Here is a 15258-nt window from a genome sequence, read left to right as displayed (position 1 = left end):
GAAGTCAACCTCGGGGACTGGTACTGCCTTTCATCCCCGGTTAAACACAAGCAAAGGTCACATGGAAGATAAATACACTCACAAAGCAAACATATGTAAACACACACTCCCCTTAGGGATCGTATGCCAACTTCTACAAGGATGTTTATATGTGCAGGTCTGCCCACTTTAGCTGTAAACTATGTAAATACACTTTCACACACACTTGAAAAACTGGCATTCGTAGCCCTGGCTTTTATCAGCGCTAGCCTGCAAAGTGTCTAATTGGAAGAGAGCAGGTTGTTTTGCGGCTCTCTGTGGCCGCTTCCACATCAGCCTCTCCACTCCTCAATCCCATCCAACCATCTTAATTAGCATGGGCTATTTATTTTATAGCCTGCAAATTGGCAGCCACGCTCGGCTGGCTGAAGTCTGGCAAGAGACAGGAAGAGTGAGATGGTGGAGGAAGGAAGAGATAGGAAAGAGGGATAAGGCGCAGGGGGGAATATTTGGGCTGAAGGGAGCAGATTAGCAAACTGGTTGTGTTTGTGTTTGTCTCCCCAGACGCCTGACTTCCAGCTCAAAATAAAAAGGTGAATAAAAAAAAAAAAAAAGCTGAGCAAATGATAACCTTGACTTGAAAAGCAAAAACCAGTGTAAACAAAAATCTGTTATAACAGACCCAAAAAGTTGAGTGAACTGAATTGACGCCGGGTAAGAAAAATCAAAATGCTGCTGCTTTTGTAGAAGGCTGTGTTTACCCTGTCATCTCACAGAATCTCACTTAAAGTCCTCGAGTGATTCTGGAAAGATTCATCTTCTTAAGTGTACACATGCACAGCATATGTTTTCTTTTAACAGCTCTGCAGTTTGCTTAGAGCCACATCAAGGCTGGACGAGGGCCCATTGAAGTGGGCGAGGAGGCAGAGATAGTGCCACTGGTAGCCCCCCTCCCCCCTCCTCTCCATCCCACTCATACACACACACACACACACACACACACACACACACACACACACACACACACACACACACACACACACACACACACACACACACACACACACACACACACAAGCTCATCTCTGCCTCAGTTACTCAGCAGAATGACTAAGTCTGTTGGAGGGAGGCCTTCGGTGTTACACTAGAAAACATGTCATGCTTTTACCGTGTCATCCTGATGCGGGCGCTTCTACTGAGCACACACCTGTGAAAACACTTTCAAGGTGTGTGTGTTTGTGTGTGTGTTGGGTGGGTCCTCATATAGGGCACATTTTGTGGACGGCACGCCCTGATGCCATAGGTCACATCTGGCATGGAGACACGCAGTCACATCACACACACACACACACACACCAACGGCCCTCATGGAAACTCGAGACAACAAATATCTTCAAGGAGAGTCAGAGGGAGAGACTGCCCTCCCCTCTCCAATCAGCAGTGCGTCATCCCCCTCTGAGTGTGTGTGTGTGTGTGTGGGAGGGGGGGGGGCATCATAGGAACAACATGCTAAACACCATATCAGTAGCACAGTGCCTGAGGATGTGTGTGTTGGTAAACGCACCGTTCCATCTGTTTAAATGACTGACACTCGGCAGGCTTCAGGTTAATGTTTGATTTAGTGTTGAAAGAGTCCATTTTCCACTGGCGATTAACCCCTTCTGTCAGTGTGACATAAGGACAAAATGGAGAGAGAGAGGGGGGGGTGTAATAGAAGGGGTGGGGGGCAATAATGGGGGCGGAGGGGGTGTTGAACTGGGCTAACGATCAGCCAGAGAGCAACACAAACAGTGGTGATTTACCTCGCAGGCCAAGAACAACATCTTCAGCTCCTGGGACTCCGGCCACTAATAACCCTGACGTGGAGGTGGAGAGAGTGATGATTAGATGGAAAAAAAAACAAAAATAAAACCGTGGATGTGTTGAACGGGAGGAAGAGAGACATTTTCAAAATGAAAATAGCGAGAGGCTGTCCCATTTAACGCCCGCTCCTTGGCGCGATGTTGTTCCAATGATTAACGCCCGGTCGCTGGCCTGCTCTCAGCACTTAGAGCAGCAGCTTAATAGAGACGCAGAGGACAAGTCATCAGGGAGAGCACAGTTGAAAGGCACCCTGCTCCCTTAATGTGAAAACCATATTTATTTAAGATTTATCATAAATCATGAACACTCACGAAAGATTGAAATCAAATCTTCATTAAACATAATTTCGCGGGCTACAACTCGTCCTGTTAATCAAATTCTAATCAATCAGCAAGCAGGTCACAGATGACATTTGTTTACTCTCCCATCCAGAGGAGGACTCAGTATAACAGAGAGTTAAAAGAAGCCATTAGAGGCAGCAGTAAACATCGGAGTGCCTGGTTGGAGGCTGACGGTAAATGTTTTGCATTCAAGGTTACTTCTTTTCCTCTCTGCTAACTTCCTCCCGTAAATCCGGCTGTTTGTTTAAAAGCAGAAGTCGGACAGCCGGGCGCACTGAAGCTACACTGTTTGTTTCATCTCAGATGAAATGAAACAGTGGATGTGTTTGTTTCCTGCGAGCCTCACTGCAATTTGCGAGTCCAACTTTCATATTTACAAAACCAATTTTTGTTACCTATTTCGACCCCGCTCCCATCGGAGCGATGCATCCACGAGGAGCGGCAACAACAACAACAACAACAACAACAACAACAACAACAACAACCGCAGCGATAAAAAAAACAGTGGCAGCAGAGACGCAGCGTGAGTAAAGGGCAGGGAGTGACAACTGGATATATTTGTCTCCTGAAGCTCCTTGTCAACACAGATTCATGCACATGTACGGACGCTGCCACGGGAAAGTGCGACTGCTGTCAGTGAATGCCCCCTCAACACAGACATCGGCACAAAGCATCCAGCGACGGGAGCTGGAGACGAAAAGCCCTCCCGTGTGGAGGCACGAGATAAAAGAGATCTGTTGGATGATTATCTCGCCGGTGGGAGCGACCACAGCGCTCTGTCTTTCTCACCACTCTATTTTGTTGTTGGTGTTCTGCGCAGTCAGGCACACAAAAGATGACAATGGGGGCAGTTTGTCCTTGGCCCGGCCTCATTCATGATCATTCAGAAAGAACACAGAGACCCAGAGAGCTGATGGAGACGGTGACACATGGACAGTAAACGCGCATCAATTTAGGCACCATGTGCTTTTATGTGTCTTCGTGGAAAGACAATGTATTGACAGGAAGACACAGGACGTAGCGAGGCGAGAAAAACAAACAACAACAAATAGAGACAGGGTCACATATTTGTCAGCAAGTAGCGGAGTTGGAACAGAACAAAGATATTTGGATTTTCTTGTTGAATTACACATGTAATGTGTGCATGTAGTGATAAAAAGGCAAGAGAGAACATTTTGAGAAAACATATAAATAATTAATATTAGAATAGTGAATTAATGAAAAAAGAAATTAAAAGTAAAGAGGGGCATGACCAGTGACCACCAATAACATTAAACGTGTTTGACTGGCAGTCTAGTCTGGATTTCGACAGGTTTTCCAGCGCGAACCATTTCCAAACACCAAATCCGTTCTGGTCAACTGCTGAGCCGAGATAAGGGTCATGGTGGAGGCTGCTGAAATGGATGGAGAGAAGACTTCTGAGCCAATATCCACAGGAAATTCAACACACTGACCTGAAATGCACTTCGGTTCCAGCAGCTGTCTCAAGCCCTGAGGCACCACGGCTAAAAAAAAAAAAATCCCCCAAAGAAGTGCCTTGCATCTATAGTCCTCCTCCCCCACCCCCCCAAAAAACAGTCTGACACTTATCCAAAAGTGGTGAAGTAAAGTGTAGAACTGCAGCATCCGGCAACCCTCTCATCACCGGCCCAACACTCTCCCTCAACAAAATCTCTCTATATTGGGGAGGGGGGGGGGGTAAATACAAGGGGAAGCTGTGAAATTAATGGCGCCCACTGCTCTCGAAAGCCACACTTTAGCTGCTGCACTAAATGTCAACTCTCTTTTCGAGTCGAACCGCCCGCTCGCCGCGGCTTTCAACTTGGGAGAAAGAAAATCAACGTGGCTCTCTGTCCCTTCACTCACTGCGGCGGTGGACAGGCTCAAGTGGGCCTGATGGTCTTCAATTAGGGGCCCAGGAAGATGCCTGAGCGATGATGGAAAAAGCAGTTTGCCACATTCATTTAAGCTACAATGACCGTAGCGTGGAGGTTATATCTAGCGATAACTCCCTGCAATTTGTGTTTCGATTGGCCCCATCTGCACCCATCACGCCAGCTGCCAGACGAGCATGAAAATGATGTTATCCTGGGTACATTTCTGCCACTAATGGCTCCAAATAATTGGCCTGAATGACAGTAGTTCTCTTCTTTTGTGTTTGGGCTTGGTAACTTTTCGGTCCAGCCCTCACAAGAGAACATGTCTTATTCTGTCGCACTCTTAAAAATGTTCCTGCAGCTGCTTGCATCATTTTTCATCACATGTCAATCATCCTCCAGTCCTAATCTTGTTCTCGTGATGCTCTGTGAAGTAGCTAACATGGGAAATGTGTTAATGCTCCTCATCAGCTGAAAGGCAGCTCTCCAGGGAGCAGTGCATAAATATTTTGACTTTCCCCTGTGCAGAATTGTGTATTTAAGTGTGCGTGTGTGTGTTGATTTATGCGCAGTCATTGCCCTCAGTTTCCATCACTGACGCTGTAATTTTGCCTGAGCACCTCTCATATGTTTTACAGACGGGTCCTGATGAGTGCTTGTGTGTGTGTGTGTGTGTGTGTGTGTGTGTGTGTGTGTGTGTGTGAGTGTGTGTGTGTGTGTGTGTTTGTGTGTGTGTGCGTGTGTGTGTGTGTGTGACACAGAAAGAGAGAGATGATTTGTGCAGCGTGAATCAAGCTGTTTATTCATCGTGCTCTGTTTCTGGTGATTGAGGCCTTTCACTAATGTTTACACTATCGGTCCAGATGTTCCAGGAGTTACAGATGTAACACACACACGCACACACACAGTGATGAGGTGTGATGTTTGCTCCCATAGGGGGGATAAAAAGCACAGAGCAACATAGAGGAGACTTGAGGGATCCAGATGTAGCCTCTAGTGAATAGAAGAACTGTGAAGGTGGTCTCTCGGCTGTATGGGCCGTAAACTGTCCACAACTCAATGGAGCAGCTGGGAGGCAGAGCTTCTCAATGCCCACCACAATAAGAAACCCCAAACAGATCACAGTAACAGTCACTCAAAAGATGCATCTCCACCTCTTCCTTTGTTCCCTTTGTATCTCACCTTGTCATTTCCTCTCTGCATCCTTCCTGCAGGTCCCGAGTGCTCCAGGAACTTCACCTCCAACGGCGGCGTCATAAAATCACCCGGGTTCCCGGAGAAATACCCCAACAACCTGGACTGCACGTTCATGATCTTTGCCCCGAAGATGTCCGAAATCGTTTTGGAGTTTGAGAGCTTCGAGCTGGAACCCGACACGACGCCTCCTACTGGTGTCTTCTGCCGCTACGACCGGCTGGAGATCTGGGACGGATTCCCTGGAGGTGAGCAAAGATCTGAGCTGTGGATTCTTGTGGATAATTCAAAGTGAAAATGTAAAAATAAAAAAAATAAAACAGTGACTCACCAGATTCATGAACAACCTTTACCTCATGTTATGCACCCCCTCTGTTCTCCTACATACCCTGTGTATCTCCACTATCACTATTAAATACATGCATATAATGCACAACAAATATTCCAAACAAGAAGTGAGACAGCTAATGAAAAGTTCATAAACTATAAGAATGCACTGTTTTGTAATTCAGGACACTTGTGTTTTCTGCTACTTTGAATGCTGCTGGAATGTTAATAAGTACATTTGCTCAAGTACTATAAATTTAAGCTATTTGTACTTAACTACAGTGTTTCCATTTTTCTACTTCCACTCCACTAAATCTCAGAGGCAAATATTATACTTTTTACTCCACTACGTTTGTCTAACATCTTAAGTTAACAGTTTTTCAGTCCGGTGAAAACCATGTTTCTCCCATTTTTTTCTGATAAATTGGAGGATTAGATGTTTTTTTATGGGTTGTTAAACCTTCACTTCTCACTGTTTTTCCAGAGGAAGTGAACAGCTTTACACAATGCGATGACATTATCCGGGCCGGTGGGCTAACCGCCTGAACCAGACGCGGCAGGGGTCTCACGGTCGTCACAAACGTAATGCTTCGTCATCGCTCAATGCCAAACACTTACTTCTTGACCATAACAGCCTCCCACCCTTCCTTTTCAGTCAAAGCCTGCATTGTGTTGGACAGTTTGTTAGTGCCTATACATTCAGGAGTTCAAGGTCTAGCGTAGGCTGTGATATTTAAGTTGTTGCCTCTCTGGCACACAGAGTCCCATCTCTCAGGAAATTACCCTAAATGGAATTTCCTTTCATAGGTTTCTTTGTGCTTCCCACCAGAGCGAAAAAAACAAAACAAAAAAAAGCAGGGGTTTATTACGTCTGAACTGAAGTATCTCAGGGTTTAGCAAAGGCTACAGCGCTCATGTCAATCCAGACACGCAGTCAAGTATTGGCTTAAAATCGTATTCTCACATCCATCCATCTTCCAATCAGCAGCAGCAGAGGGTGAGCAGTGTTCAAAGCACTGCTTCCATAGCCTGAGATGAGGCTTTGAACTCAGTGAGCAAAATCACTTCTTGAAGTTTTCAGTTTTTCTTCTGGCTATTCCAGCGCAGGGTGCCGACGAGATGAAAGCTTTTTCTCACCATCAGTGGCTGAAAATTTAAAGAAATTTTTATCTCGTGGCATTCAACCTGGTGCACATCGTTATTCTCTGCTCTTGCGTTCCAGGTGATAAGGTTGAAGTGTAAATCACAGCGCCTCTTCAAGCAAGTTTACTTAAAGTTCAATATTCTTTGAGCTGGTGTCTTTGAAGATGTTTAACTTTGCAAAGTTGACCTCTGATTCCACATAGTGCTTCCACAAGTCATTTGTAGGTTCTCTCCTTGAGGTGGGACATGTTTAATTTTCAAGACTTGTGTTGATTAAGTGGAGTCACAAAGAATTTACCACCTTATTATCACCTTATAATATATATTTTTACAGAAGACCTCGGGGTCTGAAAAAAAAAAAAAGATTTCTGTGCCACTTCCAACTCATTAAAATTCATCGATATCTTAGTTCATTCAGCTGAAAGTAAGACACAAGAGAAGCAGAATAAGATACTTCTTTTGTACAACAGTGAGCCTGTTCAGGGCAGAAACTGGACGCTACTAATCTGGACCGATGTGACATCCCACCCTTCAAGTGTTGCTGTGTGTGACAGACAGTCCGGTATAAAAAATAAGCCACAGTGTTCCGGCTTTTGCCAGGCGGTTCCTGTCGTGCCTGTTGGATCGATAGTGCATTAGCACAGAAGGCTGGAGGTACGCTAGCCACGGGGTGTGCAGAAGTGGGAGATGTCGAGGCAAACGCAGGCCTCCGTGAAGCGGCGAGGGAGTCGCACCTCCCCGTATACCCCCACCTCTTAAAGTACACTTCGCTGGGTCGGCGCTGTGAAAAAAACGAACCTCCACTCCCCTGTCCATCTTCCCTGAGGAGCGGGAAGGCGGGCAGGACGCAGAGTTCATAGCGAGGTTCTTTAAAATTTTATAGAACTGGGGAGTCATGCAGATAATCCAAGAGATGGCATGTTTTTTGTTCAGCCCAGGTCTTAGCGAGTTTAAAAGCACACATAGATTCCCAGGCACATACACCAGGCACCTGGTTTATGGAGATTAATCTGAGCCGTCACACCGCTGCCCCAGAAGTCCCCGCGGCCTGGCCTTTGCCTTTCATGTAGGAGCTGGGCTGGAAGAGGCATGTTTTGGATGGCAGGAGGCCGCGGGGAGGCAGGACTGTCACTCGTCGCTGATCACAGCATTACTAATCACAGATAAGCTGCGGGTCCCCACACACCAACAGGAACACACACTCACAAATGTGCATGGATCATCGCACACATCAGAGACGGAGGGCAAGGTCATTGTGATCTTTCCTGCTCTCCCGCTCCCTCCCTCGTTGCACCATCACTCTTTCCCCGTGTTCCTCCGTCTCTCTGTCTCCCTCTAACGTTCCTCCTCCCGACGCCTCCCGTTTCTCATCCACCTTGCTCAGTCAGCTCGTTGGAATGTGCTCCTCTTAGGCTTTTATTGCCGTCTGTCTTTTACTGCTCTCCTATTGTCTCCACCTTGCCTTTCCTTGTTTGGTCTCCTTCACTAAACTCACTGGGCCGCGCCTGCGTCCACCTCAAAGTCTAAGAAAACGAGTGTGGGTACATGAGGTTTGAGGTATTTACAGCCAGCAAGTAGACAGAGCCGGTGACCTGCCCCACCCCACAGGTCACTCTTCCACTTCGCTCTTTTTGTGTCCGACAGGCGAGCAGGCGAGGAATGTTGGGAGTCTTTTCTCACACGTCTTTATGGGGTCGGGGAAAGAAATGCAGCCGGTGCCATACCTCACTGACACACTAGTTCTCACACCTCCACAGGGGGGAGTTGGTAGTTAAACCCATGTGTGACGTTGGCGCGGCAAACAAACAAATATTGAGTTAACCCGAGGAACAATATTTTTGCTTTTCTCTCCTTTGTCCCTGCAGTCGGTCCGTATATCGGGAGATACTGTGGACAGAACACCCCGGGCAGGATCATCTCCTACACAGGCATCCTGGCATTGACAATCAACACTGACAGCGCCATCGCAAAGGAAGGATTTTCTGCCAACTTCACCGTCATCGAAAGGACCGTCCCAGAGGGTGAGCCGGCGTGAAAACACAAACAAATCGGACAGATGGGGAGGGTCATGGAGGCGGAGTTACAGATAGCCAAAGAGCTAAGGGACAAAACAGGTTTAATTGAGGTAGAGATCAGAATTAAATCCAAAAATCAAGAGAGGTTTGTTCAGTGAAAGGAAACTTAGATGAGCCTGATTTGAAACTCACAAGTAACCACCAGAGGAATAAAACAGTAAGAAGCAGATATTCTGTGCTGATTCACACATGGTTGACAAATTCCCACCCGTTAAACAGAGCTCAAGAGTTATTAAATAAACACCTCCTGCTTCTTTATTTGGGGAATGTGTTACAAAGTCTGCCCTCCCCGCAGTTTACAAGATATACGTTCACACGCCGTGGAGCCCAAACCGGCTCCGAAAGGCCGCCTCCCCACCGGTAACCACCCTGGATACACGCTTATACACACACCCCTAGGGCTTTTACACGCAGCGTCGTTGTCACGGGGCTCGACACCCCTGACCCCATTTTGCAAAATGCTCCATCTAAACATTTCATTAAGGAAGACAAGCTCTGGTGGAGTCGTAAATCTGTCCCACGGCGAGACCACCCCATGTACCAACACAGAGTCAGTCTTTGAATTGCAATAGAGATGGATGACATTCAACAAATCTACCAATCATCTCCGAAAAGGATTTTGCCTTGCCCAAAGGGAAGACAGACGTTACGTACACACACATGTACACACAACAAACCAAACAAGCCCGCCTCGCAGTAACAAGCACAGTGATGACTGCTGATGTAATTTCTCCTCCACTTCTTCCTGAGTTACTTGAATCGCTTTAATCACACATCTAAGATCAGATCTTACAACTCAACATTTCACATACAGCATTAAGAGGCACGGTGAAATATCTGACCTCTGATCAGTAAATACCTTCATTTGGAAGTCAGTTGCTCGGTCTTACATCACCAACGGAGACGTAGCCAAGATTTAAAAAAGAAAAACTTTCTCTATGCTTTCCCAGCCTTGTACCACTTAAATCATTCATAATCCCCTTATGCATAATACACTGCGGATTTTCTCGCTTCATGGCGAGGGGAAGGGTACACTCTGGCTGAAAGCTACTGATGAGAAGAGATAAGGTGTTGAAAAGAGGCCTTGTCTTTTGTTCTTACCCCCGTTTCTCCTGCTTTCATTCCCTCCATCTACCCTCGCTATTTTCTCGGCTATCAACCCTGCTTTGGTGGGGAACGCACATGATCAGATATCGTCCTCGGCGGCAAACAAACGCCTCTTTGTGTTTTTGTTGATCATGGTCAGTAATCCAGATAATGCGGGTCTGAGTACAAAAGTTTGAGAAGAACAGACAGTGTTCTCAAAGAGAGCCGACAATGAGTGTTGGGAGGTGCGAGACAGTTTTCTCAGCCTCACACAGAGACTCTGACATATTTGTGAGCACGAGCATGCGCGTACACGACCACGCATCGACTCTGTGAAGCACAAACACACGCTGACCCACTGACTGAGGTGTGTTAGCAGTGTGGCAGATGGGGGACCATCTGTGTTAGCTCTTAGGCAGCAGCCACATAGTAGCTCCATGCTGCTCTTCGTCCTGAGCCCTCCGAGTGTGTGTGTGTGTGTGTGTGTGTGTGTGTGTGTGTGTGTGTGTGTGTGTGTGTGTGTGTGTGTGTGTGTGTGTGTGTGAGTGTGTGTGTGTGTGTGTGTGTGTGTGTGTGTGTGTGTGTGTGTGTGTGTGTGCATACAAGCACATTACTTTTTGGGGTTTTATATTTACGCTCCAAGTCGCCTCGCCTTTAGAGAAGTGGGCTGATTTAAGGGTTAAAAGTAAAAAAATGTTGTGACCAACTTTTGTTTTGGACAAAAAAGAAGTAAATAAATGAGGAGAACTGTTGGCATGAAAGTGCAAAAGTGTGCCTTCACATAGCTCCTGGTCGTTATGGTGACGTTATAGAAGTCCTGCCCGGATGAAAAGGTCATTCTCTTCGTTCCAACGGTTGCTCCACAGCGGTGTCAGCATGTCTGACCTCTGGGGGGGAGAAAGGCCGACCCCAGACTGACCCAGCAGAGTATTTAGCCACGGAGCCCCGTGGATGCCTCAAAACGGCTGCCCCACGTCAACACAAACAAGGATGGCCACCTCGTACCGTGGGTGGTTCGCCCATTGAGTGTGATATACGGCCCCTAAATCCAGATACTAAACACACCTAAACTCCCCCAAGAGTCCAAGCGGGGAGGGGAGGGAATAGTTACAGTGTGCAAAAAAGATAAACTACCCACCGGGAGGTGAGGGAAACGGATCCAGTCAGTGGAATAAATGACCGGAGAGACAAGTCACTCCAACGCCTCACACCAGCGTGAACTTATTAGCCCACGCTGAATGTTTTATGAAGACATTTTTACGTCTTAATGCGGAACACTTCCATCCTGCCTCCATTAGAAACGAGAGAGGGAAAGACACAGAGAGGATTTACTGAGGCGTTGCTGATGTGCCGCTCTTTTTCCGGCCAGCAGCTCTGAGTGCCTGTCGTGTGGTGGCCTTCTCCCCAGAGATGAGCTCTGAGTCTGAGGGACACTGAAAGCACATGCTGGGTACAGTCTGCTAGCTCAGGAGTGAACTAAGCATCTTTTACTTTCTCCCTTTTTTCTCCCTTTTCTTCCTGCCTCCCATCTGTCTTTTTCCTTCCTCCCTCTCTCCCTCCTCCTCTTCTCAGACTTTGACTGCAGTGATCCTTTGGGAATGGAATCAGGAGAGATAACATCAGACCAAATCATAGCTTCATCCCAGTACAATCCCAGCTGGTCCCCAGAGCGCTCCAGACTCAACTACTACGAAAACGCGTGGACGCCGGCAGAGGACTCTAACAAGGAGTGGATACAGGTAACACTTGTCATGTCATAGAGAGGAAATTATTGACACATGGTAGACAATAGTGACCTGAAATCTAAATAAAAAGTTAACAATGTCAGTAAAGAACAATTGGGCAACTTTCCTGCAGGATGTTTTTGGAGGTGAGTCACAGTCTGAGGGTGTATTCAGTACCAGAAGTGACTCCTGCCTGCTTGAACACAGTGGGTGTGTTGTGTTTGTCCTTCAGTGTGTGGAGGTACTTTCTCCATAACACCCAACAATTTGGATGATGAATGTCAGCTGTCCTGATGGACCTCTGGGTGGTTGAGTCCACACCTCACAAAAATTGCCCGCGTCCAACTCTCTCTGTCACTGTCTGCCCATCTGTCTGTCTTCCTGTCCTACCTGATAACTTTTCCCTTTTGATAAAAGAGGCCGCCTCCGGTGATGCTGGGATTTAGTCCAGGCATCCTGCCTAGCTTCACACACTCACACAAACTGGCTCTGTCATATTTTCTTGTCTGTCGGCTTATCTGCACAAAGCGATCATTGCCCACCGAGGGAACTTTATGTGGGAAGATTAAGGATTTAGTTCTTCCATCCCTAGATGGGGATAAGTCACATATCCCAAGTCCACTCACAGCTCAACCCCCCCGGTGACACACCCGCCTCAGCCCTACCTTAATGCATTCGGAGCATGTTTGATTTATTAACTGAAATCCTTCAGGCCTTCTAAATGCCCAGACTGTTTTTCTTTTTCTGCTCTTTCTCTACAGTCTTTGCTGAAAAGTTTGGCCCCAGCATATTCCTCAGGGGATGAATAATAGAGCTGACCCAAAGCCAAATATTTGCTCGGGGAGGGCCATAAGCAAGCTTTTCCTTTATTATTGCAATGAAAATATTGTCCTGGGGCCCCCGCTGCTCCTTCAGACTAATTTAATCAGTGTGTGAGTGTGTGTGCGTGCAGGTTCATGTGCGTTCTCCCATGCTCGTGCGTGTCCGTGTTTGTTCTGGGCTTTCTGGGTGAGTAGGAGGGTCTGGCAGGGTCCATATTGTCCTGCAGAGGAGCGCAGCATGTGTCTGAGTGGATCGAGGAGAAACCGCCTCTCTTACCACTTCCTGCAGCAGTCTGTTGCATTAAAGTATTTTTCTCTCTGAAGAGAAAATCCATTGTTCATAGTGAGATGTGTGTGTTAAGTGTAACAGAGCAGACTTGACGGCTGCCCTGCCCCGGTTTGCATTCTTGTCAGCGGAAATTACAAGTGATCACAATGATTTGCTGCCAGTCCAAACTCTCCCTGTTATGGTATTGATCATATTGAGGATTTCATTTGGCACCAAAATGCCGATTTTAAAGGGGATGTGCTCTAATGGGCATGCTGATTTTCCAATGCTAATCAGATGAAAACCCTCAAAGAGACTCTTCTAATTTCTAATTTCAAACGTAGCGAAAAGAGCCAAGTCTGCGCTTACCACATAATTTATGTTTTCTAAGGATGCACTTGTGCCGAGCAGTCTGAGCAGAAGTCCAATTATCACAAGTGGTATTAAAAGAGTAGAATTCTTCATTCCTCTTTCATTAAGTCTGTCCGTGGTGTTGCAACAAGCTCAGGCCCCCTCGCGGCACGTATAAATCATCTCAGTGTGCAATCAGATGCATAGTAATCAATTCATTATTTATTTCATTATCATTCCCTGACTGCAGTTTGAGGCAGACGGTTTTATTATTCATGACAGGCGGCCTTTGATTCCAGGGCATTTCTGCTTTCCTTCTTCTTTGCCGAACATAATCCAGATTTGTCATCCATTTTAATGCCGCCTCATTCTGATGCATGGAGAGAAGGAGGGCAAGATGCTTGGGTCTGTGCGCTCTTCGCCGGGTAATTAGATTGGTGTGGCGTGGTTGAGCATTGAGTGCTGGGTTAGCCAGGTCATTAATCAGCCCTTTGGTGTATACAGAGATGGACACATGTCCTTTGAGGGGGTTTGCAGTTGAAGGAGGGAGTAAAGAAAGAAGCAATAATCCCTCAAAACAGGCCTTCATTTTAATTCTTCCTTTCAGATCTGTTCCTTTTCAGTCCGCTTCATTTTCCCTTCCTCTCCTCATTCCTCTTGAAAATTCAGGCTTATAGATCTACATCAAGGTAAAGGGAGATTTGTGCATATTATCTGCCTGTGTGAGCCGCGGCTTTCTCTGAAGCTTAGCAGTATGAACAGCGGGCTTCTCTGCAGCAGATTGCAGCAAAAGAAAATGAGGGTTCACCACCAGACTTCCCAATCAGTGTCCTGTATGATCTCACATAACACTGGCGAGGAAATACCTGCACCTGGGCACCATATTTGTCTCAGAGGGGAATGCATAGTATAACGGTTCCTCTGGAACTGTGATTTGGGAAACTGCCAGGAAGCTGACACAGTGTGGAACAGCTTTGTCAAATATGTCGGAGGAAGGATCTGATGCCCACCAAGAGTCACTACAGCATCCGAATGATGCAATAAAAGTCTGACTGTGTGTTCCAATATCAATACTACCACACTGTTTAGGATGCCAGAAAAAAGATTTAGTACGTCCCAATACATGTTAAATGTAATATGCCAAAAGTACCAGAATGTCCTACTACATCCGGTCGTATTTTGCAGCATGCAGGCCAGCATGCTACTTTGGCTGTTCGGACCCACAATCAGCTGCACGGAAGGATATACTTTTGTATTTTGTCTTTTATGAATCACGATGGATATGACAGAGAGGGTCAAAGTTCAAGGCGCACTTTTATATGACTACAGCTTTCAGCAGTAAATACTTTGTAAAGGTGGCTGCAGTATGTACTGAGAGTTAAAAACGATACGTTTCAGAACGCAGCTTGACTCTCTGACTGAGTCTGGCAGCTGCCATTGATTTCACATACACAAAACATGAATAATTTACACTGTCCTGGAGAGAACCCAACTGTCAATACCTGAAAGCCTCTTTATTGAGCATCTCATAATGGCAATATACAGTACATCTTATACCATACAGCAGATCAGAGTTTTTCATCCTTATGAGCTTGAGCTCGATCTCCATATCTATAATTTAGCTTCAATGGCTGCTGCCATTATCTTCAATCTTCTTGCAGGATGCATTATCTCTGCAATGCTTCATCAGTATTTATGTATTTATCAGCCTCTGATGACCTAAATTGTTTAATCACAAGAGGAGATAACGAGTCTCTTTCCTCTGGAAATGCTTCCATCTCTGGCAGATGAAAGCAGTAAACCTGGAAGTAAATCCGTGTTTGTTGACACAATGTGCGCCTGTATCCCCAGCACGTGATATCAATCTCAAGGTAAAGTCAACCATCACTTGTCACGGGGGGAGGCATAACCCGTCTGGAGCGTTATTTCCTCAAGCAGATCTATAAGACAAACAGTGCTGAGTTGAGTTCTAGCAGCTGACCAACCAAACAAGCTCTAATTGCACACTTCCTTGGACAAAATGCAGAAGCTCAGGTTAGATGCTGAACCAGTTTCCTTCTCACCCAGATGTGCTTTCAATTATCTGAGGTCAGTGATTTGCAGAAATGTCCCCTTCATTTCCACTGTCTCCATCCTCACTTCATACCACCGCACAGAGTGATGAGTAATTAGAATATGGACTGGTAATTAACAGCAGCTTCTCAGTTGA

The 15258-nt window shown here is 46.3% G+C and overlaps 1 protein-coding gene across 3 annotated transcripts in view; it reads left to right on the top strand.

Annotated features, from left to right (window-relative positions):
- Positions 1-15258, top strand: part of nrp1a (neuropilin 1a) — a 60944-nt gene that overhangs the window by 22826 nt on the left and 22860 nt on the right. For all 3 annotated transcript variants that reach the window (XM_069151328.1, XM_069151326.1, XM_069151327.1), the window contains 3 exons: positions 5275-5502; positions 8590-8745; positions 11458-11624. In XM_069151328.1, the coding sequence (XP_069007429.1) occupies positions 5275-5502; positions 8590-8745; positions 11458-11624 (551 nt within the window). The remainder of the gene's footprint in view (positions 1-5274; positions 5503-8589; positions 8746-11457; positions 11625-15258) is intronic.

The sequence above is a fragment of the Embiotoca jacksoni genome, unplaced genomic scaffold (genome assembly GCF_022577435.1).
Source record: "Embiotoca jacksoni isolate LCO1_2020_lvr unplaced genomic scaffold, fEmbJac1.0.p SCAF_17, whole genome shotgun sequence".
Taxonomy (NCBI): Eukaryota; Metazoa; Chordata; class Actinopteri; family Embiotocidae; genus Embiotoca; species Embiotoca jacksoni.
This window is presented reverse-complemented; position numbering and strand designations above follow the sequence as displayed.